Here is a 27,284-nt window from a genome sequence, read left to right as displayed (position 1 = left end):
CCACAGAATTATCTCAGGCCCTCCTGATGATCTGTTGGTGGGGAGCAGGAAGAGGGAAAAGCCCACACTACTGGGGTCCATCAGCAGTCATTGCTCACAAGAGGAGTACACAGAAGGAGGAATCCAGGCTGGATCTGCTTTTGGCCCAGTCCTCACCATTGTAAGCCATTGGCATCTTCCAAAATCCTGTGGGAAAGCTTAAGTTATTTGTTGTGTTCCCTGATTCTGAGAAACTGACCAGAGCAGAGGGCAGCACGGTGCCCAGCCCCAGAGACGCTGCATGGAGCCACGTGCTTGCTGACCATGGTAGAATCAGCAAACTTAGTAGAATAACCCTGCAGGCAATTTTACCACGGAAAAACATTGGTTGTGTTTTAGATTAGAGCTTTTCATTCACATTGGATGTTTTTTCTTTTATTTCTCCCCCCAGTACCGTCCAATTGCTTAATTTCTGTTTGAAACCTCCCAGGGTTGTCACCTGAATACCTAAATAATCTTGTCCTTCAGGGTTGTCAACATCTTGAGGCACCTAACCACCTTTAGAGATGTGGTGTGAAAGCTTGTGAACAATGCTATCGGAGAGGGAAACAAAAGACAAGTATCCCTATTTGCTGCCCAAGAATCCACAAAGAATGCTGCTTCAGCTCTGCTCTGATTTCTAATTAGATTATGAGTGATGTAGGACTCTGAAGCCAAGCTGGAGTTTGTGCTAGCACTTTGCATGTATGAATGACAAAGGGACACCACTTTCATATTGATTTAAGTGAGCGGTTGGAAGAATGTTTAAACATCAAGTACTTGATGCCTCGGTTTTCCAGAGCACCTGGAAATATCAAATTAATTCCAGGTGTTCTGCCATCGAGACAGACTCGCCGCTTTTACAGCCACACATACAAAATGTGGCTCCCAGTTCCACAAATAAAAGCAGAGTGGTTTCTGCTCCTGATGCCTTGATAACTCTGACATATTGCAAGTTCTGGAAAGAATTTTAATCTACATAGTTTTTTAAATGGGGAGGGGAGAGAAGGGGGAGGGATTTTAAATATGCTGCATACAATTTGTGATGGTCATCTCTAAAATGCAGCTCCATTATCCTTTTCCATTTGGAATGAATGAGGCTAATTAATTTCAGGCCATACTTGATGAGGTCAGCACCATACGAAGGGTGCGTGCTAGACATTGCTAATCTCTTTCAGCTGAGAGTGATGAATTAAAGATGAAGCATTCCTTTGCAGGCCTAATTTAGAATGTATATCAAAAACCTACAGCAAATAATACTATACCCTACAACAAAGGAAAACTTGTTCTCTCAGGCTCCCATGTAGGGTTGATTTTAAAGGCATTTTCATTTCACTTTGGAATTCCAGCTGTGGATGGGTGAAACAGTTCAGAAAATTCAAGCTTTCTCTCTTTCTATTGCTTTTATGGACAAAAGTAGGCAAGGGGGGGGGCTACGGGGAGAGAGAAACTAGTGGGTGTTTGATCCTGTATGTGCTGTGATTCCAACTGTACGCTCAACATTTAGGAGAGCTGCCAGGGTCTTGCACTCCCCAAGTACCTGCAACATGACCCCCCCACAGCACACGTAGAAATTTTAGCTTTTTGTCCTGGTTGGCTTTTTTGTTTTGTTTTGTTTTTAATCTGAAGGTAAAGCAGCAAAGTGTCCCATTTTGCTCAGCTTCCTCTTCGCGGATGTTTTGTAGGACGCTGCAGGCTTTTCCACGGGAAGCAGGGTGAGCGTGGCAGTTCTGCTGGCTTACCCAGCAAGGACATGATCTTCCAAGCCAACAGTGAGCTACAGTTCACTTTTTCGGGGGGGAGGTGGAGGGAGGAAATCACCTTCTTATGCAGAGAAATCATCCTTATAGTCATTTCGGCAAAATAGGAGCTCTGAAATCCTATTCCAGCCTCTGATGGAGGAGGCTGAACATCGACTTCCCCAGCACTCTGCTGTTTAATACCTGGCAGTTGGGTGAAATTCTTGACAGGTTACTGCCGCGAATCCAAGCTCCCAACTGGTGGCCATAAGCGGCTGCTGTCTTTGTATCCCAGTAGTACTCATTAGAACAAAGCTGCTTCGAATTAAATCCAATCTACATGCCGAATCAATCTTTCAACCCTTTGATTGCTTCTGAAAATATTTATATTTCTTAATAATGCACATTTTGTCCCACAGCCTGTGATTAAACCCAGACAAGGTCCAGAGAAGCCTGAAGTATATGTGGAAGGGGTTATTTTGGACAGGAAAAGAAAGATAAAGAACACAGGTTTTTTCTATTGTGAAACCATTAGAGTGTATAAATCTAGCAATTGCTGTTGTATAAGCATCAGAGTGGGGATGTAATAAATACAGATTGAAGTATTATAGTAACCAAATGGAGTTTATGGATTATGCTCACTAGTTCATATTTCTCAGCTACTACACCTAACTAGCACCGTGCCGCACTCAGCTCTATTAATACCCCTGTTAATATTCTCCGTCTGTGTTTGCTGGGGGGAAAATAAAGTTAGAAACTGACCACTGTTCTCTGTAAAACAAACATGTTCAAGGAATCATGCCCTCCAAAGGAAAAAAATGAAGAAGGGGATGCTTTGCGGGGCCCGCATGAGCAGGGCATGGGCTGCAGCTGGCTGAAATCGGCTCCATTCTGCAGGAAGGTAATAACTTCCATCTGAGTGAGAATCCGGCCCAAATACCGGGTGCTTGCTGCCTGAAAATGCGGGTGTAAAAACAAAGGTGATAACGGCTGCTATCCCTTACCCAGTCACATTTTTAAGGTGGTAAATAGTAAGCTGGCAATGCAAAACACACAAAGGATTTGAAGCTGTGCTTTGTGGTAAGTGGCTCCTCACAAAGCAGCACGCATCACAGGTGAGATATGTGGAGGAGATGGGGAGGTTGCATTCCTGGGCTGCGGAGCCCAAGCAGGGCCCAATCCCACACAGCGGGAATTTGCCGTCCATTAGGATGGTGGCTGTGCTGGGGACACCGATCAGATAACAGCACTGTACCTGTCTCCCTCCCTATACATAAATGACTGCCCTTGTCTATAATAAATGGGGAAAATTGACTCCTGAAAACATGCCGCGATAAATCTCCTTGGATAAAGCAGTGCTATGCCTGAGTGAGAGGGAGAGAAGTCCTAGAAACTAAAAATATATAGTGCTTATTTAATGTCATTGTCATCAGCGGCGTCACATGGTGAATGCAGCTAATATGCGGTACCACGGGGCTGGTGAACGCTCGCCGTAGTTTTGCTTGTGACAGTTCCCCCTTTTGTAGAAGAGTAAAAAGAAATATTCCTAGCTTCAATTTTATTCATTTATTCTTTCATTGTGTATTTCATTATATTAAGCTGTCATTTCCTAAATATGTTGGGGGGGGTGGCTGTTATCATTATACTTACACCCTGTGTCTTGACAGCTATTTTGCATTAATATATGATTAGGATGCTGAGTCTTTAAGGTAGAGAGAAGTTTTTTTATCATCACCAAAAATAAAGAGAAAGCAGCAATGACAAAAAGCCATTCACAAATAGGGCCCGATCCAAAATCTAATGGCGCGGATCCGGCCCCCGGCAGAACATTATATTGTACCACCAGGATTTCTGAATATCTCCTATTGTTCGACAAGCCCGATTTCACACTAAACTCAGAGTTCATTTCAGAACAGAAGCTTTTTGTGTAGAAACTTTCAGCTACATCCCTTCATGAACACACACATACCACAGAGGCTATTGTCTTATTAAAGAGTTTAAGCCTAAAGGTGTATGCCTATTTTTTAAAAGAAATTTTCTGATTGTAGATAACTGCTCAATTTGATTTAGTGTCCAATGATAGTGATGGGGTTGATAACTGAGCATTCATCGGTAATTCATCTTGTGCTAGTAGAAATTTACAGCAAAGCAGTGCTTTCCCAACACTGACAAGTCCTATTAATCTTCTTCAGACACATTTCAATAGGTGTCTCCATCTGTGCCCAACATCTAAACACTCTGGCACCACTAGGGACTTGGAGACACCTTCATTTCAGGTTACACTAGTGAAAATGTGATACTAGATTGTACTCTATTTTTAACCTAATTCTCCCTTTTCATTCAATTAGCCTTTCTTGCCTGCATTTTTCTACTCATGTGTAACATCCTTTTCCCAGGAAGAGCTTAAAAATGAGATTTAGTTACTTAAAGAGACAGAATCTGCCAGGGCAAGAGCAATCAAGAACTTAACGTCAAGCAGCAGCACAGCAAGGCTCACACATGAAGCACAGGGAAGGCATTGCCAGCTTCAAACCACATTCTATGCAGTGTGCCCACAGGGTTCCTGTCCCCATGGGACTCTTGCAGGCATGGTTCAGTGGGGACGGGTCTGAACACCCCTTCCCCAGCTTTCCAAATTTTAAAGCAATTGCAAAGTACTGGGGGTCTGAAATCCTATCTATACCCAAAGACCTCTGTTTGTTCAGGCTACAGGAGGACCGCCAACACACATCCCCACCTCTCTTTCCATGTACGGCTAATGCGTGAACAAACACGGCACAGTCAAATTACAGCAATAACATTTATGGGTGGATTATGTTCCAACTTCCTCACTTATTATTAAAAGCCAGAAAATCATGGAGCACGTGGACAAGACAGAGTGCAAATGCAGGCGAATTTCCCCTCGGAACCAAATGTTTCTTTCACTCAGCACTGCAATGAGTTTGCCTGCAGATGCAGCACAGCATTTGAGATTACTCATTCAGAAAAGGTGTGTTCGGGTATTTTCCTCCTCCCTCCCTGTTTCTGCTCACCTGTCAGGGAGGAGCAGATGTGAATCATTGGGATTTAAATGGGTCCTTCTGCTCGGAACTTTCTTTGGAAAGAGCAAAGCCCCGCGCTGACTCGGAGCTGCACCGTGCGAGGGCAGTCCCTAACTTTGTTTCTGGCTTTATGGAGTTCTCTCATGAGCCATATTATAGATCTAAATGACCTTATTGTAGGTGGCAAGTTTAAATGTGCCATATTAATAACTTGTTATCCAAGACAAATTAAGTCCTTATGTGTCAAAAGCACTCTGCTCTGGATTACCTACAAGACAAGTATTTATTGAATAAACGTTGGATCCAATTTCATTTTAATGTGACTGACTGTATGCTTCAGCCCCTTAAAATGAGATAAAAACACTCAAACCTATAACTGTGTTGCAACATTACACCTAACTTGTCTATTTCTATTATTGTCTTTTTAACATGGGATATCAAAAGCGTTAGCGGTTTTTAAGGATTTATTATTATTATTGTTGTTGTTATTATTATTATTATTAAGAGCAAGGAGAGAGATAGAAAAAAAAAGACTGGCATTCAGCCTAAAGAGAAATCATTGAAACAAATTAATCCTATGCCGTTTAAATTGACATGGTAATCCATCATCAGCAAAGGGAAACTCTGAAAGCAATCTAGAATCTGCAGTGTTCTTTCACTGGCCCTCAGGCACAAAGACAGATAGTAAAAGAGAAAGAGAAAAAAAAAATCATAAAAGTTAGCAGCGCCTTAGAAAAGGGAAGGGATAGAGAGGGCAGCTTTCACTTTTTCCTGCTTTCAAATGCCTGGTTCAGAAAGGCGGGCTGATTAACCTCCAGCCGTCGCCTACCATCATTTACTCCTGTATGTCAAATCATCTTCAGCTGCTGAGATATGAGTAATTCTAAATAGCACAGAGCCCCATCCTATATAAACTCCACCATTGAGAACTACGCCAAACATCAACTTTGGCATTTCTGCTTACAGAGGGCCTTTTATTAGCCTAAACTTGAGCTCTCCAAATGGACAATAAATTCTATCTTTGCAAGCCTGGAGAAAAGAGCTGTACTATCCTAGGAGCTTAATAGCCAGGATTTTCATATAGCTAGCAGGGAAAAGCTGGCAAAGCTAGGGATTTTTTAATATTGATTTTTATTTGGGCTTTTTAGGGGGTGGTTGTTTTTTTAGGTTGTCTGCTCTCTTCTTTCGCAGCAGGACCGCCCACCATCGTCTATGTTTCCCAAGGTTTTTGGTTTTTTTTCGATCTTGTTTTAAATATCTGAAAAGTGATGAGACTTCCTGCACCTTTAAAATGTTATTATATTCGTGGTCAGAAGCAAACGTAAACCTCTTGGGCCTTGAAAGCCTGTCGCAATACAGCCATTATCCCTGTAACGTCAACAGAGCTACAAAACTCTCTAGAAATAAACCTTTTAAGAGCAGCTTTCCCTGCCTTATGTTTTGTTTTAAGGTCAGCGGTGCATCACTTTTTGGAAAATGTTTCCCCTCTCTGGCCAGGTTTAGCAATCCGAAGTAGAACGTATGTTGCTAAATGAATAGGTTTAATTTTAGACGCTGAAAAAATAAATACGAGAAGAGAGCGAGGGCAGGAATAATACCTTCCAGTTAGAAACAGACATGGAATAAAACAAGAGTCAGGACTTTAGTGCCAGGGGCAAAGGGGTGAAGGGCTGGCTAATATGAACCATATCCAACATCTGCCCTATTTTAATTTAGAGGGGATAAAGTTTCTTCTTTTTTATTATTAAGAAAACTTTATGTGGCAGAGAAACCCATGAGCTGCCTTATCAAAACTGGTTTATTGTCACACTGAAACTTAGAACTAGCGAGAGTCGGTGGGGCAAAGAGATAAAACCTCCCCTTGGCTCTCCCTTTATGCTCCGTGACAAGCTTGGGCTCAGGTCCTGGTATCTGGGATGTCCTTTTCATGGCTTTCTGAAGCACTGTGCTTGGGTCTGTCATATAAAGGGGAGGTTAATTGTTTGGGATGGATCCCAGTGATTGATTCCCCAGGTAAAAAAATAATTAAAACAATAAAAATTGAGGGATTTTACACTAAATACGCATTCGCAGTAGCGATGTGTTAGAGGTGTGCAAGTGTAAGGGACAGCCACACCAGGGGCTGCATGGGACACAGCACAGATTGCTGGGCTGCAACGTGATCTCGCTCCGTGCACAAGTTTTCCACCTCGACAGTGCAAATTCTGCTACGAGATGACAAAATGTATAAAAACACGTGTGAGGGGCTGCGGGAGTAAAAGAACAAATTGGTTTCTGACAAAAGGAGGATGAATACCTTTGGATAATCTGACGTTAGAGTTTGATTGAAAGCATAACATTCCTTTAAGCATCAATATGCTTAGGATCCAAAATATGGTTATTTTATTACCAGTTAATGCTCAGATCAAAGCAAAACACCGTAGCTGGAAGGGACGTTCTCTCTGGAAATAAAGTTCCATGTAATTATTTCCTATTAAAAACTAAAACTGGTCTTAGATTCAAAAAACTGTGCTTCCTAACATGTGATGCAGCGCAAGCTTGTCAGAGGGAGCAGACATGCCATTTTTCACTGTTTGCTGCTATCCCTTTGCTTTAAAGTTTTTGGTTCAGCTTTAACTCTTTGGGCATGAAAAATTCTCATCCAATTTACCTCAGTCAAACACAGGAGGTTCTTTTGAATAACATAACTATTTTCTTGTGCAGATAAATCAGATTTTGATACAAACAATCATCGTTTTACATAAGGTCTGCAAACACGAGGAGGAAAAAAAAAAAAAGATACAGAGATGGATTGGTAGCTGAAACTTAAACCTTAAATTGCAAGCAAGTATTTTACTCCTTGGTGAAACACCTCATCATAATTCAGTTTGGGAGAATGGAGCTTAAAATATGCACTCAAAATATTTCCAAGAAAGCTGCAACATTTCAAAAGAGAGAGATAAGGATGTATTCTAATTATGAGGTTATAAATATGCAATCTATTTTTTCTGCTCATCTCCTATTGCAGTACGTATGATTCAGTTCTGATGCGGTTCTATAGCTGTCTGTCTATATTCCTGTCCAGGGTTTGGATTTTATTTGCTTGGGGGATGGTTTTTTGGGGGGGTCAGGGGGATTGTTGGGGTTATTTTGTTTTGTTTTTTCTTCACAGTTCATTCTCTATTTCTGTCATCTCAAAGGCAGGCCCTGGAAAAATAGGAACTGCCAGCCTCAATAATCCATCCTTCTGTATTTTAGAAAGCCCAAAGACTAAATAGGGGATAGTTCCTTTTTACAAGTGACAGGATAGAATTGTAAGTGGGAGTATGAAATATTTAGACCCGTTGTTTGGAACTTTCAGTCCTCTTCTGATTCTGCTAATTATTTTTTATGACTCTCAGGAATCACAAAATCTCTTCAAAGAGTTCATTTTTAGACGTGTGAAAAGGAAGAGGAGTCTGATAGGAGGCAGCAAGTTTGATCTGGGTTTAACATTGTTGTTGACTCCTCGGCTATATTGTTTGCTAGATGGATGGCTACAATATAACTCTGTATTAAGAGTGTTGAAAAGAGAAGGAGATGAGACGTTCAGCTGGGATGTTGTTTGCTAGCTCAATTAGCATCCCAAGAATTTGAAAGTACAGTACATGTATCTGAAGATCATATCTAAACATACTTACCAGAAAGTACCCACCTCGCTCAGCAGGTCACATATTTCTGCCTTCTGACTGGGAGAAAGGAAAAAAAAAAAAAACAACACAGAGGCATTTTGGATGTACAGGTTAAGATTGGCATATGGCAAGGTTTGTGTGAGATACAAAGAAACCTGTATTTCACTCAACAATTTCATTGCTTAAACATATAGTTTAGAAGCATCTTTTCCTTAAACATGCGGTTCAATAGCATTTTCTTCAAAGGAACAATTCAATGTGTTAAAAGATTTATGAACAAAGAATGTGCAGCAAAATGCAAATTCTTACAGTGTTATACTGTGTATGCAATTACGTATGTAGGCAGATAGATATAATTTGAGAGTTATTAACTTTCAACATCAATGATGTACCCTGAATACAATGCAACTACCCATTAAAACATAAACCAGGTATGTTAGCAGCCAAATACAGCCTGGGAAGCTCGCCTAGATTTCTTTTTTATTATTATTTTTCCCCTTAAAGATTGCAGCTCGCCTATGGACAAGCTAAAGAGATTGCTGCTGATCCCAGAGATGGAGATTGCTTTGCCTTTTGCAATATCTGATGTATCCAGCATGTTTCATTCCCTTCACATTTGGGAAAAATAATAATAAATAAATAAATAATTATTCTTAAATTAGAAAAAAAGAAGAAAAAGAAGAAAAAAAAAAAAAGCTCTGAAGTGATGTAAAGGGAAAGAATCATCTCCCGAATGTCTGTACATGTGAGCACCTCCCAGTGCACAGGACACAGAGAAGTTCCCTTTCCATTTCCCTTTCCCTTTAGATTGGGGGGGGAGCAGAGACCATCTGAAGCCCTGGCACCCCTTTGGGCCAAACCCCATCCCAAACCCTTCCCTGTGCCCCCAGTCCTTCACTCAGTGCAGTGAACCCTGGAGCAAGGCTGAGGAGGGAAGGGTTAATGAAACCCAGCTCCTTCCGACCTCCAGGGTCAGACTCTTCCTATCTGCAATCTAAGGAATTAGGTAAGGAGGTTATAAGATTATAGCAAAAGGAGTTATAGGCCCTCGTAGCCTTACACCTGAACATATTGGTCTAATCCACTGGGATTCTTAAAAATCGCTTCAGCTATGAAAAACTGTTAATTAGGCTGTGTCTGTCCCGAGGTTTCCTGTTGCACTGGTGATCCAGCAGAGCTGCCTGAGCTCCATAGGCTCATGTGAAATGCTCCTCATATGCCTCTATTTGTCCCCCTTCTCCGCAGCAAAAAGCAGCATCAGCCCTGGCTTTGGGGAAAGGCAGGGGCTGGGTGCCATGCATGGATGAAAAGAGGGCCACGGGGGGACAAAAGCCATTTTCTCCTCTCTTCCAACCTCCAGTGCCCGGCAGACTATATGCAGCTGTTTCTAACTTCAGTGTTTGTTTACAGTAGCAAAATTAGCACTTGGAGGAGAAGTGAAAAGCTGTTTCCACATCGGTTCTACTCCTCTTTCCTCTCTTTGGGTACCTTTCTTCCCTCCCAGCACTCAGTATCAGTTAAACTACGGGTCCAACTTTCTCCCGGTGCTCTGACTCAGTGCCCTGCAGTCGCATCCTATTGCTGCTACAGGAAAATACACCCAGGGAGGAGGCAGCGCTTGAAGATGGTCCAAACATCATTGATTTGAAGGGAAAAAAAGAGAGAGAGAGAGAGAGAGATTGAAACAGAAAGAAAAAAATAGAAAAGAAAAAAAAATAGAAAAAAAAAAAAAAAAAAAAACAGCTTTCCTAAAGAACGTATTTTAACGGCGATGAGCAGAGCCCTGCCCTGCTTCGTGCCCTTTGGCACTTTCACATTTGCTCGAAGTTGGCCTTAATGTGCCTTAATGTCCCGGCACCTGGAGCACAGCAGAGCTGCCTGAGCCTGGCAATCCGCTCCCAGCCCGAAGGCACGGGCTGCATTCTGTCTTTTTGTCCTTTTCAGAAATACTGATTATATATATATATTATATATATATATTTATATATAATTTTTTTTACGCCACTTGTGGTCTCCCTCGAATGGCAGTAATCTGTAGATTATATACTGCGAGCCTTGTCATTACGGGGATGGATAAAATGAGGTGGTTAAACCCTAAAATCCATTTTACTCACCACATTTTGCTTGAGGAGGGAGAGAAGGAGGGGAGAACAAACTTGGAGGGGAGGGCTTGAGCCCCTCGCACCGGAGCTGGGCTGTCACCGCCTGGGGACACGGGCTGGGATCCCGCACCTTCACCCAGCGCCCGCTACAGCCCCGCCGTCCCCTCGCTCCTGTCCCTTTTGTCCCCACGCTCGCAGTGTCTCAGCATTGCTCTACAGAGGCGACTTTTCTCTGCCTCTGTTTGCTCTGTAGCATTTCTAGGCTCTGCTCACCCCCCGTTTGCCTCTTTCATGTGCGTCCCCTGTTCCCCTCCAGCTGATGCTATTCTTTGGAAATGTGGGGCTTATCCTGCCCGTACCTTTACCGGCTCTGATTAGATATTATTTTTTCATTGGCTCCGCTACAGCGGGTTCCTCCCTTTAATCTCTCGATATATTTTCCCCCTCCCGGTATAACCAAATCCATGAAATTCACAGCCTCTCTCTTTGACACGACTGGCTCATCTAATCACTCCATATCGATTTCCCTAACTCTTTTCATCCAGCTGAAGACACATCTTAAAACACTCCAAGCCAGAGTGTGCTCTTTGCTTTATACACACTAATAAAATGATTTACCCTTCTCTCTCTGCTCTCCTCACAGGAGAAAATCGTTCAAGTCCCGGCTATTTGTGTGTGATCAGTAAATATTTAGTGTGGCGACATCTTCAGCTCCTCTCCTGATCAATACGCAACCCAACAGGAGGTGGACTATTGTCCGGGCAGTGACTTGCTGAGATCTCCTTCAGATGCATTCCTTGCCCCCATACCGTCTGTTATGATTTATCCTCGAAGGTAACGAGCAAAGAGAGAAATTGAGGCTGTAAAAGCTTCTGTCTCTAACCTGTTTACCGTGGCGTTAAGCCACCTAAGCGAAGAATGCCTTATTCATCCCCATCTCCCATCTCTACATGATGGTCTGGCACTTCCAAAACGCTGCTAGAAAATGAATGTGAAGGCAGGCAGCCGTCGCACGGGCACTTCGCATCCCTGCATCCTGCTGTCCCCTCTCCCCCGGCCCCTGGAGTGACAGCGGTGTCACATCAGGGCGAGACCCGCTCCCACCCCGCAGCATCCCGCGGGGGTCCGCAGGGTGCGGGATACGGGGTGCCCCCTCCGCTGCTCCCCGCTCTCCCTCCCGCAACTCTGCATCCCCGGGTTCAGCCGAGGCAGGGCTGGGGCTGAGGGCTTTCTGTTTGTTTGTTTCTCCGGTTGGTTGGTTGGTTGGTTGGGGGAGCGGTGGGGGGGGGGGAGAGATTTGTAACGACTTGGAAAATCTGCAGCAAAGAAAATAAAATGGAAATGTAGAGAAGCTTAAAGCTCAGTTCCTGTGGTTACCCATACACGAGAGCTTTCCCAGGGTGATAAAATGGACAGAACGAGAAGTTCGCGCGAGCGCGCGCGTGTGTGTGCTTTACCCTGATCTGTTATTTCACTCCTGGGAAAGCCCGTGTCTCGGATAGGAAATCTTTCCCCCTCGCAGTCACGCCGCGCAGTGCCCGCGGATATCCGCGCAGCGCAGCGCAGCCCCGGCCGCACGATGCCGCCCCTGGCGCCGCGCTGGCTGCGCACCCCGATCCCGCACCCCGATCCCGCACCCCGCGCCGCAGCCCCCGCCAGCGCCCAGCTGTTTTCTTTATTTCATGTGCATTTACACAGCAACCCCGGGTCGGAGGCATTTCTCTGTGTAAACGCACGCTGCGTGCATGCACGCTCCATAAATACATGGCTGTGTGTTAGAGATGTGCGACTGTTATTCAGATCTAAAACCGGCTACATCCACCTGTTAACTTTGTTTAGAAACCACTTTCACTAATGGCTTTTCGCTAACTTATTCAGTCCGTTACTCGAGTATAGGAGTCAATGGAGGGGAAAAATCCATATGAAAACCTGCTTACAGGCTCTCTCCGCGAGGACACTTTACACACCTTGCCCAGACAGGGCTCCTATAGAGCGCTTATCTCTCGAATATATCTTTATACTAATGCATACTTAATTGGTCTGTCTCGACTGTCCATATAAAACAATTTAATTAGGGTGCTTTCTGCTTTGGAAAGAAAGAAAAAAAATCTGCCCAGCATTTATTGTATTTAGCACCAATACAGGCAGAAAATGTTGCACAAGTTTTTGGTTGAAAGAGCACCTATGTGTCCATTGAAGGGCGTTGATCCGAAAAGACAGAGAGGACAAGTAAAATCGATTTGAAGCGACCCTCTCTGTCCCTTTCACACCATTCAGACACTCCATTCCTTCTAAGACAAAGACCCAGCGCCTTGGGAATGCTGGCAAAGGGGGGGAAAAAAAGAGGAGGAAAAAAGAAAAAGGAAAAAAAAAAAAAAAAAAAAAGGCTTCAATCCCCCCAAGCGAAAGGGAGAGCTCTGAAATTCCTTCATATCGCTGTTATTTCCCCCCCAAGATATGTTCAGCTCCAGGATTTTCTTCAATTCGGCGTCTAACGTTTCTGCTGTGAGGAATGTCCCTGTGAGGGAGGAGGTAATTATGGCTATTAGTGCTGCGAGCCCGGCCGCAGCCTTGGTCACTCGCAGGCTTTTGGGGTTAAAATAGCTCTCACCTCTGACCCTGCAGAGCAGAGTTGGAGCTATCGCCACAAGTTGGGCCAAACTTTCCAAATGTGCGGCTGTGCGGCACCAAAGGGAGACTTCTCTCTGGCATTATTTTTGGTTGGGATTTAAATCATCTTTAGGCTATTTAATTGCCTTTCCCTCCTCCGTTTTTAGGGGTTTGGTTTTTTTGTTTGTTTGTTTTTCTGTTCCAGCAATCTCTTTTGGTGAGGTGTGGGAGAAGAAAGCTCAAAGTGCCCTTCTCCCACTACCTTTCCCTCTGTGCTTGTCATTTGGGTTTGATTTGCACCAAGAAAATGGTCATCCCCAAACTGAGTTCCCAGGTCATCCTCCTCTTCTCCACAGAGCTCAGGAATAAAGGAGTTGGGGGGGAGAGGGGGGCACGGGGAGGGGTGACCTCCTCCCTTTAGTCCATCCCCACCGCCACCACGGGCCGTCGAGCTCTGCAGAAAGGAGCATTTGCAAAAGGGGAGAAAGGACAGGCAGCGTGGGTTCACCTCCTCACACCTTTCAAGCTCATCCTCTGCGAGGGGGCATCTGGAGGCCGGGGGGAACAGGGGGAGGGCACCCACAGCTGCGAGCATCCCTCTGGCAAGAAGAAAAATGCATTCGAGCGGGATACGTCTCCATCTTCCATGTACTGATTAGGCTTAACAAGAGTGGAAACTTGTGTAGCCCATATTTATGGTATTAACGAGCAGTTAAAAGATTTATCCTTCTTCTGATCAATATTGTTCGTGCCCGGCCCCCCCGGCCCGGCCCCGGCCCTCCCCGAGGGCTGCAATGACAATTGCCTTCATACTTTTTCATCACTGTTCGAGGTGGCAAAACCCCATTGTAATTTTCATTAGCCCAGTAAACATGCAATTAACATGCAGCACTGTGGTTAACTTAATTCCCGTTTTAAGGCAAGGACAAGCAAGAAATGGAAGAGCGTTTGTTCCATTTGTCAAGTATGACACACTTCTTACCATAACAGTTTCTTAAAATAAAAGCTCGGCTCCCCACGACCACGACCACCACCCCTCTTTCCAGAAACCCCCCACACCGACACACACACACACACACATACACACACACACACAAAAAGGAGCAGGAATCCATTAGTTGGAGAGTATTTTCCTGCCAAAGGCGGTGTAATGTATTCCAAATTTTCCCAAGCCCTCACTGTACTGGGGTCCCGTTTCCCCCCTGGGGAAGGGGCTGTGAGCTGATATTTCTCGTGGGTGAAGGATTCAGCCTCCCCCGAACCGTATTTTTTAATAAAATAAAACAAACGTGCTTGCCATGTCTAAAAGTTGCCATGTTTGTGAAGGGGGTGGGGAAAATGTCTCCAAGGGTTTCAATTAGCAACAAATGATTATTGCAACGGATTTTTGGTAATGAAAAAATGTGGAGTACCTCTTTCTAGCTGGGATCTCAGGGGCAGTGAAAGAGAGCGGGGGGGAGAGGAAGAGAAAGAGAGAGAGAGAGAGAGAGAGAGAGAGAGAGAAAGAGATTGCTGATTAGCTCGGATTCTTTCCCAACTTGCTGTAGCGTGTGCTTGCGTTCCCTGCCGACCCTACACAGGACACTATATATTTTTTCCCCTTCGGTGCATGTGTTGATAGTTCAGCCTGTAGTTGTTTGCGGTTGGCTTTTTTTCTTTTCTTTTCTTTTTTTTCCCCCTGCCTGCCGGGGAGGGGTAAGGTAGGGAAGGGGGGGCTGAAATCGGCCGCATCCATCCTCCCCCCCACAGTCATTAAGTTAGGAGATTTCCCTCTTTTATTATTATTTTTTCCCTCCCCAATTGAAGGGGTGGGTTGTGATTTTCAACCCCCCCACCCCCCCTAAGTCTCGCCTTTCCAGCTCCAAACAAGGTGTAGCGAGACGCTCTTCCTTCTAAGGAATGAAATGAGAGACAAGGATCACTCAAAGCCATCTCCTACCTTGGGCTTGGGGATTTTTTCTTAAAGGCGAGGCGCACATTCCTCAGCAGCTATGTACAAAGCCCCCCCTGAAACCTTGTCTGTGTAAAGTTAGAGTGTGTTCAGGGTTTTTTTTTTTCCTCTCTCCCAAGGCTGATCGCTAATAATACATCGAAAGCACTTCCCTTTAGGTTGTGGGAAATCTATTCCCTTCACCTTGCCTCCTTTTTTTTCTCCCCCTGAAGGCTGTAACTTTACTTTTTTTTTTTTCCTCCTTTTTTTTTTTTTTTCTCCCTTTTTTTTTTTTTTTTATCAGTTTGCACAATCGCTTAGATAAACACCACGAAGGAGACTTCTCTTTAATTACCCAACGCACATCTTTCTGGGGGGCAGACAGCGGTCTGATCATTTTTTTGTTGTTGTTGTTGTTTGTTTGTTTCACCTGCCAAACTAAAGGAGAGGTAGAAAAAGGAAGATGCAAGCGATTTGGGACCTTGAACAAGGCAAATATGGTTTTGGTATGTTTACTTCTAGTTTTTTTTCTTCTTCTTTGACACTTTTTTTTTGCGGGCAATGTGTTGTGATTCTTGTGTTTCTCTTTTAAGGAAAACAAAAAATCCAAAAAAGCAAATGTTAACTAACGTGCGTCTTAAACGATCGTTTCTAAGGTTACGTGGGTTGCTCTAAGGAGGGGAAGAGGGGAGGGGGGGGAAGACCCGAGGCTGTGTAATCGCAGCACCGCCAGTTAGCACGTCCTTTAGCTAAATAAAGAAATCAGCAAACAAACAAACAAGCCAGCAAACCCAACGACCGGGATCGGCTCCCAGGTCCGAGGCTGCGAAGTGCCTCAAAGTCATTCCCAAAGCGGCGGCCGGGGCTGGGGATGGGGCCGGGGTTGGGGTTGCGGGCGGGGACGGGGCTCCGCGATCGGACCGCGCCGGGGCTGCGGCTGGCAGCGCTTATAGATACAGATATAGATATATTTAAGGGGGAAGGGGGTGGAAATAAATAAATAAATAAAATAAAGGAAGAAGGTCGGTGGGGAAGGTATAGCGCTAAGATCCCCTTCTCTCTCCCCCTCCGGTCGCTTCCCCGGTTAAGTACAATGGAAAGAAGCTGGAATATACTCACCCTCCGAAGGTGTGGTTGGCGGCGCGGCGGAGGCTTTATGGCAGTTATTTATCCTTGCTTTATTACGGCAAAAAGGCGCAGATCTGAGTTTAAGCAGCAAAAGTGTTTTGCTCTGACAGCCGCGTGCGAGGCACGGTTCCACGATTTTAAAAAGAAAAAAAAAAAAATCACAAAACCGGATCGCCCCCCAACCCCCCATCCCTGACCACTATCCCTTAAAAATACCTATTCGGCACAGGGCTGGCAGGAACCTTGACGCAGAAATCTTATAGTCCGGTCTAGGAGTGCCCAAGCCAATTAATTTTAAATCCTTAGGAATTAATCAGATTAAAATGTACAGAAGTTTCATTCTCGTATGCATACGTGAGCCAAAAGTCGTTTCCCTTTAAGAGATCCTTTTCTTTTAAAGTTGAATTTTAGGCAGATAAGAGACTTACACTAGGGGGCAGCCAGATACTGTACTTGCTCCAATCTTAAGCAATTTTTTTTCCCTCTCTCACAGCATATGCTCTGATTTAGCACTGTAAATTTTTCAGAGGACCCAACTCTGACAGCCCCTGGTGATTTTCAAAGTACCACAAGCCAGTGGTTAAAAATTGCATTGACTTGGAAGTTCAGAGGCACACAATAGGAGCCACTTTCCCTATTCATGGAACTTCAGTGTGGTGGAAGAGAAAAACACACACATACTACATTGAGGGAGAAGAGGAATTCATTGAATTCTGTTAGACGTAACTGCTTTCCACTGAGTTCAGAGCGAAACTCGGTATTTGTTCGATGCTCTATTCATATTGCGATTTAATCTAGAAAGAATTAGAGGGCTGCGAGGCAGCTTTCTGCCAGGGAAGCAGCTTCCCTCTCTTCCTCCTTGTTTCAAAAACCCCAAGATTTACACCGGCTCTATCCCCAACTCTATTTTAGCAAAATAAATCCTTCCTCTCCCTCTCATTACAATAAATTTACATCTGCAGTGAAATGGCAGGAGGGATGCGCTTATTTATTTGGAATAAAAACAATAGAGCCTTACTTCTAAACAGAGCATCTCTATTGTGACGGGGCTCGGAGAAGGACAGCGGAGAATGTCCCCTTCTTGGCGAGGCGCTCGGGTCTCGAATAGGATTTAGCAAAATGAACCGTAGTTCATTTTTCCCATTCACCCGCTCTGCCTCAGCCCACTCACAAACAAATGGCAAAGCGGCGAATGGTGCTAATAGAGAGTTGCACCGCTCCATCCCTCGAAGAGCAAATAGTTAATGCGGGGCATTCTTCATTAATGCTCGAGCGGTCGGCGGCACGGCGGTGTGTGAGCGTGTATCAGTGGCTTTGCATTGCTACGTTCGTGTATTAATATCGTGGGTGCTGCGAAAACCGCTTTCCCTTCTGATTTCCGCGCCGAGGACGGTATTAATGTTTTTGCACATGGCGAATTAATCCTGTTTACTTTGTCAGGTTCGAGGCAGGAAAGCCTTTATTTGGTTTTTATTCCTCTGGAAATCCAACCTCAGCAGCAATGTGGGACCGTTCCGCGCCTTGTGCTCCATCCCTCCTTAGGGTCACTCGCGAACCAGAAGGCGCTCACACCCTTTTACCGGGGACAGACGCCTTTTCCTTTCCCGGACCTCGGGCGCGGGTCGTAGTGCTCGGTCAGCTCCGTGTAACGGAGCCGCAGAGCATCCCCACCCGCGAGGTCCCGGCTTTGTGCCCGGTGAACCCGCAGCACCTGCGGCTGCCAGGCGTGTTCTCGCTTGTGACACCGGGACGGAGCACGGGGCGCGGAGCCCTTCGGATCCTACCGAGCGCTGCGGGGCTGCGGCCGTGCCCCGCGGGCTGCTCGGCTCCGGCTGCGCGCTGCCCGCTGGCTGCTAACGCTGTTCCGTGCCCTCTCTCGGTCCGATCGCCGCGTCGGCCGCGATACGGAGCCGGAGCTCCCGCTCCGTGCGGGATGGCTCCCGCTGCGGCGGTGCTGTGAGGGGCTGCGGTACCGCGTGGAGCGAGGAGAGAAAGGGAGATAGAAAGAGCACAAAGTTACGGCTGAGCCGGTGCGAGGCGCGGAGCCGTGCGGGGACAAGCGCGGAGGGCTCCGCAGGTGCCGCGGAACGGCCCGGCCCGGCCTCGCCCTGCCCCGCGCGGCCGTGACCCCGAGGGCCCGGGGCCGAGCGTTGGTGTCATCGCGTTCCTCTTTCCCCCCCTCGTTCCCCTCCGCCGCCAGGTGAACCCGGATCGGGCTCCCGGAGCGGGGGCCGAGCACCGCGCGCGGCCTCACAGCGGCGGCCTTTAGGACCGCGCGGGGCGGGCGAGCGCGCGGCGGCGGCGGCCATGGCAGGGGCCGCGCACAGAGGGCGTCGCGCGCGGCCCAATGAGGACCGACGGGGGCGGGAGCGCGCGGAGCTTTCGCCCAGTCAAACGCCGGCGGCTCGCCTTATAAGGCCGCGCGGTCGCCATGGCGACGTGCGCTAAGTTGCAGCAGTCGTGTCAAAGTTCACTCTCCCGCCAGCGGGGCGAGCGGCCGGCGGGGAGCGCGCACAACACCCGGCCGCGCCCCCGCGCCCCTCCCTCTCCCTTCTCTCCCTCCTCCTCCCACCGGGGGGGGGGGGGGGGGGGGGCGCGCTGGGGGAAGGGCCCTCGCTCCCCTCCCTCTCCCTCTCCCCCCTCCCTCGGGCTGAGGCGCGATGCTGCGCGCCGCGCCGTGATCCTTCCCTCTCCTCCTCCTCCTCCCGCTCCCCTCTTTTATCATCCCGCCCGGCTGGCGAGTTGACTCCTTCCCTCCCCCCCCTTTCCCCCCCCCCCCCCCCCTCCCGCCCCGCCGCCCCCCTTTCCCTCCTTCCCCCCCCCCCCCTCCCGCCCGCGCCGTGAGCACCGGCGGCGCGGAGGCGAGAGCCCACTTGCGAGGCGGCACAAGCAGCATAAGGCAGCAGCGGCGCGGCGGAGCACGGGCGGCGGCAGCGAGGAGCGATCGGCGGAGCGGCGGAGGAGAGAATTAATAAAGCGGGCCCCCCCCCAACCCCCCCCAATTTAAAAAAAAAAAAAAAAAAAAGCGAAAAAAAAAATTATATATAATAATAATAAAAAGAGACAGAGACAGAGAGAGAAAGCAGCGAGCGCGGCGCGAGGAAGAATTAAAGAGAGGAAGAATTAAAGCCGGCGGAGGAGGAGGAGGAGGGAGGAGGAGAGACGGAGCGCGGAGAGAGGAGGAAAGAGAAAAAAAAAAAAAAAAAGCCGCCCGCACACAACACAAAGCGGAGCGCGGCGGTGGATGTGGCTGCGGAGCTCAGGACTCGCGGCGAGAGCGGCCCCCAGCAGCCCCGCCGCCCGCCGCCGCCCCGCGCCTCCCGCGGCCGCGGCGTTCCCCGGCTGTTCGTCCGCGCCTTGATGGCTTTCCTGAATGGCTGACGGCGAGCTGCCCTGGAGCTGGCCCCCCGGCACCACCACCACCACCACCCGCCTCTCCGCCGGCAACTCCGCTGCGGATCGGCGCTGAGAGCAGCGGGCACAGCAGCGGCGAAGGGATTTTTTTTTTTTTTTTTTTTTTTTTTATCCTCTCTTTCTCTTTTTCTCTCTCCCCCCCTCCCCATCTCCCCCCCCCTTCCCTTTTTTTTTTTTCCCCCTTTTCTCCCTTCTCTCTCCTCCGTGCTCGGCGCCGAGGAGCTCCGGAGAGAAAATAAAGGGGGGAGAAAAAAATAAGAATAATAAACATTTTTCAAGATATATATATATTATATATATATATATTTTTTTTTTTTGAGCAACAAAAGGGAGAGAGAGGGAAAGAGAAAGAAAGGAGGAGGAGAGGAGAAAAAAAAAAAAAAGCGAACTGCTGCAAAAGCTGAGCTGCAGAGCAAAGCAAACAAACTTTGAAAATAAAGGGGGAACAGGAAGTTTGGCAACGGTGTCCAATAGATATGGCAATGGTAGTCGGTGCGTGGCGAGACCCCCAGGACGATGTGCCCGGAGCTCAGGGAACGCAGCCAGCGCCCGCCCCGCCGGTGCAGGGCCCCCCGGCCGGGACCCCGCACACCCCGCAGACCCCGGGGCCCGGCGGCCCCCCCAGCACGCCAGCGCAGAGCAACGCGGCGAGCCAGCAGAGCCAAGGGGACAAGCAACAGCAGCAGCAGCACATTGAGTGCGTGGTTTGTGGGGACAAGTCTAGTGGCAAACACTACGGCCAGTTTACCTGCGAGGGTTGCAAGAGTTTCTTCAAGCGGAGTGTAAGGAGGAATCTCAGCTACACTTGTCGTGCCAACAGGAACTGTCCCATTGACCAGCACCACCGCAATCAGTGTCAGTACTGCCGCCTCAAAAAATGCCTCAAAGTTGGCATGAGACGGGAAGGTATTGGGATTTCATTTGTTTTGCAATTTTATTTTTTTCCTCACTCGCTGCCTTTTAGGTTTGCTTTTACTATTATTATTATTTTGAATTCTGACGATTATGCTTTTATTGTTAACCTCCCTTCCCTTCCCTCCCTCCTCCCCCCCAACCTCTACCCCACCAGAACCCTCCTCCCCTCCCCAAATAAACTTTCTCTTCGTGAAAGAAAGAACCGTGGGAGGGGAGGAGGGGGCTCCCGCATGCTGCCCCGGAACCCACTGCGGCCGTCGCCGTGTGCCGGGGGGCGGCTGCTCGGGGACGGATTTCCACTCCGGAGCCGATGGCTCCGCCGGACGCTCGCTGTCCCCGCGGTTCCTCCCCCCCTGCATGCTCGGGGCTCCCCGCTCGCATTCGGCCCCCGGCCCGCGGCTTAACCCAGGCGGTTCGAATTACGGTTACAATGGAACTCACCCTCCCGAGGGCTCCACAGCACTCCACTGTGGATTCCCAACCGGATTTTCCCTCCTCTAAAAACACATAGACACATCCCTCCCTCCCTCCGTGTGTGTGTGTGTGTGTGTGTGTGTGTGTGTGTGTATCGCCGTGTGCCTGCCTCTCCCCTCGCTCTGACCCCACTTTTCTCCTTCCTTCCTTCTCCCCGTCCTTCCCACGGGGGTGAGCAGCACCCAGAAGGAAGCGAGGGGCGATGGGGGCTTTGTGCTATAAAATTAGCCGGGAAATGTGAGCCCGCGGCCCCGCAGCGCGTCTGGACGCTGCTATGTAGGTTAAGGGTGAGGGGGCTCGGGACTTGCCGGGCTCCTCTTTGTGTTCCTGGGGGGGGAACCGGGCTTGGAACGCGGCCGGCAGCGAGCAAAGCCCGAGCGCGGTGTCCGCCGTCCCCCCGCCGCCGTCCCTCTGTCCCCCGGCCCCTTTTTCTCTCTCCTTTTTTCCTCTCCCCGTGTCAGTGTCTGAACAAAACGCCACAGGCCCGCTTCCACGGGAAGGTGCCGCCGGATAAAGCCTGGCCCTGGGGGGGAGGTGATGCTGGGGCTGCTCGTTCCTCGCTTGCTTTTTCTTTTATTCTTTTCGGGGGTTGCGAAGTGTCGGTGCCCTCTGCCCCCTGGATGGCCCTCTCCCCCAGCCCCAAATCGATAAAGCTGCTTTGGTCGAAATGAAGAAAAACACAAAGCGTGGCCGTAGGAGGGATAGAAGGTTGGAGGGGGGGTAGTTCGCTGGGTCCTGCCGTGTGCGGGAGGTGAGGCTGTGCCGGGCCGGGGACGCGCTGGGCTCGGGCCGTGGCACGGCCGCACGAAGCGGTTTCGGGGCTTGCGGAGCTCGGAGCAATTCAGATATTAATAGCTGTAGTTTCTTCTTTATTCACTGCAGCGGTCCAGAGGGGCAGAATGCCACCCACACAGCCAACTCACGGTCAGTTCGCCTTGACAAACGGGGACCCTCTCAACTGCCATTCCTACCTTTCCGGATATATCTCCCTTCTTCTGAGAGCAGAGCCCTACCCCACCTCCCGCTTTGGCAGTCAATGCATGCAACCCAACAACATCATGGGCATCGAGAACATTTGCGAACTGGCAGCTCGGATGCTCTTCAGCGCGGTGGAGTGGGCCAGGAATATCCCCTTCTTCCCAGACCTGCAGATCACAGACCAGGTGGCCCTGCTCAGGCTGACCTGGAGCGAGTTGTTCGTGCTCAACGCCGCCCAGTGCTCCATGCCCCTCCACGTAGCCCCGCTGCTGGCAGCCGCCGGCCTCCACGCTTCGCCAATGTCTGCTGACCGAGTGGTCGCCTTTATGGACCACATACGAATCTTCCAAGAGCAAGTAGAAAAACTGAAAGCGTTGCATGTCGACTCCGCAGAATATAGCTGTTTAAAGGCCATAGTCCTCTTCACCTCAGGTAGGCAGCGTTTCTTTGCTCTCCCCTTCCTCCCCCTGCCCCTCCGAGAGGTGTTTGCTCTTTGCAAAGTGTTGCTGCCTTTGCCAGCCCTGCTGCCCTGCCAGGAGTGGGGCTGGGGGGCTACCCGCGGGGCCTCGACTCTCAGCAGCCCTGCAGCGTGGGCTGCAGGGGGAAATAACCCATCACAGCGATGAGAAATAGGCAGGGAAGCGCACCCCGAGCCTTGCTGCATCAGGCTGGGGAAGGGGGATAGAGAGGGCTCGGGGGGAGGCACCCATTCGCCACAAGAGACTGCGTTTTTCCCATTGAAAATAATATTTTATTTAACAGTCTAGCTCTGGGTTGTTGCATTTAATGACACGCATCCGAACAGCAGCAAAAATCTGTTTGATGTTGTTAAATACAAGGCGTCCTATCAGTGAAACCACTTTAAAAAGAGTATCATTTAATGGGCAGCCAGGAAGGAAGGGGGGCAGGGAGGGGGGAAAGCCCTGCAGGATTAAAAATTGAATTAAAAAATAATAATAATGATTAAAAAAAACTTAAATGCGCAAAGCTGAGTTTAAAATATGTTCCCTGCCATCCCATAAAATAAAATAAATCAACTTCCCAAAGAGCTGTCTCTGATTGAAACAGAACGTGGCAGCGAGCAGTTCTGTGTCATTGGAGCTAAGGGGGAAAAGTTTGCATTTGTACCCAGCAGGAGCTGCAGAGTGCAAAGCGAGGAGAGGGTGCGGAGGGATCATTACCATAAGCAGTCGGGGACAGCAGGAAAAAGTCAGAGCAGAGGGCAGGAGCTGCGCTCCGCCGAGCAGTTCCGGGGTGGCACAATGTGAGGAGAGCAGCTCGGGGCGCTGCTGGGATCATCAAAGCGAAGGGGAGGGGGGGGGGGGGGAAATATGTGTCAACTTTTGCTGCCTCGAAATAGTGCATGAGTTATAAAGCAATAATTGAGTGCGTTGTGAAATCTAATTAGCTTGCACTAGAGTTTAACCTGGGTGAGTAATAAACCTGATATTAACTCTGGAGGCTAAATATTTTTATTATTATTATTTTCAAATCTGCTCGCTAATTTGCGTAAGACGTGATCTCAGATCGCTAACTTGAAGGCTGCAGCCCTGCAAGTTTAGGGATGGAGTTTAAAAATCCCTAGATTTCTTCTGTAGCTCATTGGGAAGCTTGGGAAAGTGGCCACGCTATAAACATATGAATGGAAGCAGGACCTGTAAAATAATTACTCATCGGAGTTTTTTAAAGCCTGATATCAGGAAACAGGAAAAAAAAATGTAGTTTATGTGGGAAAAGGAGGGCTCACAATCCGCTCCTTGTTGTCTTAAAGGGGGTCTGGGGAACGAAGTCATTTTCTGGACTTTGTCCAGGTTCTGGGTCGTGACCTAAACTTCCTTTTATATATTATTGCTTTACACATTAAAAAAAAAAAAAAAGCCTTCTCCTCCCAGTCTTCCCCCTCCCCCCTTCAACCACTCGTGCTGAGGTCCTGGGGTGACCCACGAGCACCCACTGGGGGGGTCCAGTGTGGGACCGCTGCCCGTGCGGCTCTGTTTGGGGTCCAGGCACATCTGGGGACACCCCATGGATCCCCCACACAGCCCCTGGGCTGAGGCCGCCCCAAAGAGCGGAGCCGAAACCTCTCCTTTCTCCCCAAATCACTTTATTATGATGATGATTATTATTTTTAGCCTTCTGAGAAAACAATCGTCCGATCCTGTCGTAACTGTTTAATTTATTGCTATTTTCCAAATGTGAGGCCTGGCGTGTAAATTGCCTCCCAACGAGATAAACGCTCCTTCTTATCTCGATGCTGGGGAGATAGCCCCGTGCACAAGGAGGGCTCCGCACACGGCTCCCCAATAACACCACTGATGGAAAGCAGATGCACAGGGATGCACACACACACACACACACACATTGGATTTGCTCCTGCCTCTTTTTATTTATTTTTTTTTCTTTTTTTCTTCTTCTTCTTCTTTTTTTTACACACAGAAAGAAAAAGAAAAAAAAAAAAAAAAAAGGAAAAACACAACAACTGGGTTCTAATGACTCGCAGAATATGCATGTGTTAGCCCTGTGCCTAGGAAAGCCACAGGGAGGTCAGGTCACAACCTGTGCTCTTTCAGCACAGACGTCTCTGATTTAAAGGGAAGTTATTGTATTTTAGCGTATCAGGAAAAAAATGTCCAGACCCTATCAGGGAGTTTTCTTCTTGTAAGGGCCTTTAGGTTTAAAAAGAAGAAGAAGAGGGGGGGGGGGGGGGGAAGAGAAAAAAAAAAGAGGGGGGAGTCGAGGGGGGGAAGAAAGAAAGAGAAAAGAAAAGAGGGGGGAAAAGAAACAGCTCAAATGAACAGAGAGATCACAGTTTGCATGGCTGCCTCTGAATAGGCTAAACTGACAAGATCAGTTTTAAAGGGCCACTTAAATCAGTTTCAAAGACTGAAGAAAAACGCGTTGTCTTCTCTGGGGGAGAATCTGTTGCTGGATCCGGGGCGCCATTCTCTGTGGCTGGGCCGGTTTTTTAGCGTTATGATGATGATTTCCATCACTGCCATCAGCACGCCTTCCCATCGCACGCTTAGGCTCCCTACGCTTCTTTTCCAAGTGGGGGAGATGGAGCGGTTCCCCCCTCCCCTCGCTCCCCGCCCCGCCCCGGCCTTTCCCTGCACACCGGAGGTGGGGGGACCCGGGCAGCGCCCCCCAGCACACGGCCCCGCTCCTGCTGCTGCGGAGCCCCTCCAGGAGGGAGAGGTGTGGAAAAGGACAGAGATTGGCCCTATGGGTGATACCCACGGAGAGTCTCGGGGGGCGAGGTGATGGCGCACCATCCGCGCTTCTTTCTAGAGATTAAAAGAAAAAAAAAAAAGAAAAAAAAATCAAAATCAAAAAGAAAACTTTTTAATCTGATGATTGTTTTCTTTATTCTTTTCTTTCTTTTTTTTTATTTTTTCTTCTTTTTTTTTAATTTATTTTTTATTTTTTTTTAATACACTTTCTTCTAGATGCCTGTGGTCTCTCTGATGTAGCCCATGTTGAAAGTTTACAGGAGAAGTCACAGTGTGCTTTGGAAGAGTATGTTAGGAGCCAGTATCCCAACCAGCCAACACGATTCGGGAAGCTATTACTACGTCTCCCCTCCCTTCGCACTGTCTCCTCTTCTGTCATAGAGCAATTGTTTTTCGTCCGTTTGGTAGGTAAAACCCCCATAGAAACCCTAATCAGGGATATGTTACTGTCTGGCAGCAGTTTTAACTGGCCTTACATGTCCATTCAATAAAATATGAGAGAGAGAGAGAGAGAGAGAGAGAAAATAAAAACATAAATAAAATAACAATTGAGAAGGGAGATGAGAGTGAAAGGAAAGCAAATGACATTTGGGTTCTGGTTGTTTCTTAAATTTCCTTCTGCTAAGAAAGGATGTAAAAGGATGTTACAAAGTTTGTGAAGACGGGGCTGGGGGGGGGGGGGGAGGGAGGGAAATAATTAATGGACTGTGAATTAAAGGGGAAAAAAAAAAAGAGAGAGAGACTGTCACGTGAACTTTTACAGAACGCATTAAAAACTCCCGTGTCGCTCCGAAAATAAGAGTTGCTTCTTATCGTTTCTTTTGTACAAAAAAAGTAACTAAAAAAAAATACAAAAAAAAACTTAAAAAAAAAAAGAGAGAAAAAAGAAAGAAAGAATGAAAGAGAGCGAAAAAAGGAGGAAGAAGAAGGAAGGAGATGCGTTGGGCTTTTTCTTTTTTTCTTTTTTCTTCTCTTTTTTTTCTTCCTTTTTTTGGGGGGGAGGAGGGGGGTCGACTTTTGAAACAATTCTCGCTTAAAGTGCATTTAAAGGAAATTTGGAGAAAATGAGCAGAACGGAAGGAAGGAAAGTCTTTTTTTTTTTTTCCAAATGATGAATTGTCCTATGTGTCTATGTACCTATAGCTGTTCTTTTTTCCTTTTTTTTTTTTTTTTTAATGTATTTTTCTGGTTTCAAACCAGTTTATTCTGTGGTTCTATAATAATTTTTTTGATATAATCTTGGCTTCTTTAAAAAAAAAAAAAAAACTAAAAAAAAAAAACAACTGTGTATCCTTTAAAATATATGTTCTGAAAGAATTAAAACTGAGTCCACGAACGTATCGTATAGGAAGGAAGGAAAAGAGAGAGATTGAGAGAGAGAGAGAGAAACACAAACTCAACATCACGGTGATGGAAGCGCACTTAAGGTGGTGACCCAAAATCTAAGCTTGAAGCTGAGAGAGCTATAATTATAGAGACCCGAATGAACCACACGTGTCATACAGCTCCCCCCAAATCTCGGTTTTTTGATATTTCGGACAGAAAATGAACTGTGGGGATTATATTCTAGGTAGAAGGAACTGTGTCCAAGACACACTGCGGTTTTGATTTAAAAGCAAACAAACAAGCGAAGTGAACTTTTGTAATTCGAATTGGGTTCCACATAGTTCATCATGAATTGTTATTAAACTCCTCTATCTGTTTGTATATTTGCAAGCCCTTTGTATTATAATAATTGTTGATATTTTCCCTTTTTAAAAAATACCATTGAAATCAGCATGACAAAATAACACTGTTGGCACTTATAGATAACGTGATTGATTCAGTATCTTAGAGTTTACAGTTTTGTGTTTAAAAAAAAAAACTGAAGGTTTTTTTTGTTTTATTTTTGTTTCTTTTTTTTGTTGTTGGTTTTTTTTTGTTGTTTTTTAAGTGCAACATTTCTGTATACTGTAAAAGTTATAATAACTGAACTGTTTGGTCGAGTCTTTGTGTGTTATATTCCAAGGAAAATTGAAAGTATTCAGAAATTAAAATATTATTTGATATCTGAAA

The 27,284-nt window shown here is 47.2% G+C and overlaps 1 protein-coding gene and 1 long non-coding RNA gene across 5 annotated transcripts; one reads left to right on the top strand and one right to left on the bottom strand.

The window, feature by feature from the left end:
• Positions 1-17,412, bottom strand: LOC146758438 (uncharacterized). Of its 2 annotated transcripts, none has more exons than XR_014934154.1 (3): positions 17,237-17,412; positions 16,210-16,321; positions 1-186 (listed from the first exon to the last, which is right to left on the bottom strand). It is a non-coding gene; the product is annotated as an uncharacterized LOC146758438 (long non-coding RNA). The 2 variants fall into 2 exon arrangements; XR_014934153.1 differs by lacking the exon at positions 17,237-17,412 and adding an exon at positions 16,435-16,876.
• Positions 14,590-27,284, top strand: NR2F2 (nuclear receptor subfamily 2 group F member 2). 3 transcript variants are annotated; one of them, XM_015873135.3, is made up of 3 exons: positions 14,590-15,596; positions 21,904-22,431; positions 25,446-27,284. In XM_015873135.3, the coding sequence occupies exons 1-3, from the start codon at positions 15,554-15,556 to the stop codon at positions 25,718-25,720; spliced, it is 846 nt and encodes a 281-aa protein (XP_015728621.1). In that variant the 5' UTR covers positions 14,590-15,553; the 3' UTR covers positions 25,721-27,284. The 3 variants fall into 3 exon arrangements, with proteins under 3 accessions (XP_015728621.1, XP_015728620.1, XP_032302653.1); XM_015873134.3 differs by lacking the exon at positions 14,590-15,596 and adding an exon at positions 19,100-20,538; XM_032446762.2 differs by lacking the exon at positions 14,590-15,596 and adding an exon at positions 19,109-20,538 and having other exon boundaries at positions 21,883-22,431.

Source organism: Coturnix japonica, chromosome 14 (genome assembly GCF_054131305.1).
Source record: "Coturnix japonica strain WE chromosome 14, WE-NBRP24, whole genome shotgun sequence".
In the NCBI taxonomy this organism is placed as follows: Eukaryota; Metazoa; Chordata; class Aves; order Galliformes; family Phasianidae; genus Coturnix; species Coturnix japonica.
Note: the sequence above shows the minus strand (reverse complement) of the source record. Positions and strands in the feature narration are given on the sequence as shown.

Bases quoted from the DNA above. Each gene is read 5' to 3' on its own strand.
- NR2F2 (XM_032446762.2), top strand. From the start codon at position 20,109: ATGGCAATGGTAGTCGGTGCGTGGCGAGACCCCCAGGACGATGTGCCC. The intron at 20,539-21,882 runs GTATTGGGATTT...TAATAGCTGTAG, and splicing joins AGTTGGCATGAGACGGGAAG to TTTCTTCTTTATTCACTGCA. The intron at 22,432-25,445 runs GTAGGCAGCGTT...ACTTTCTTCTAG, and splicing joins CATAGTCCTCTTCACCTCAG to ATGCCTGTGGTCTCTCTGAT.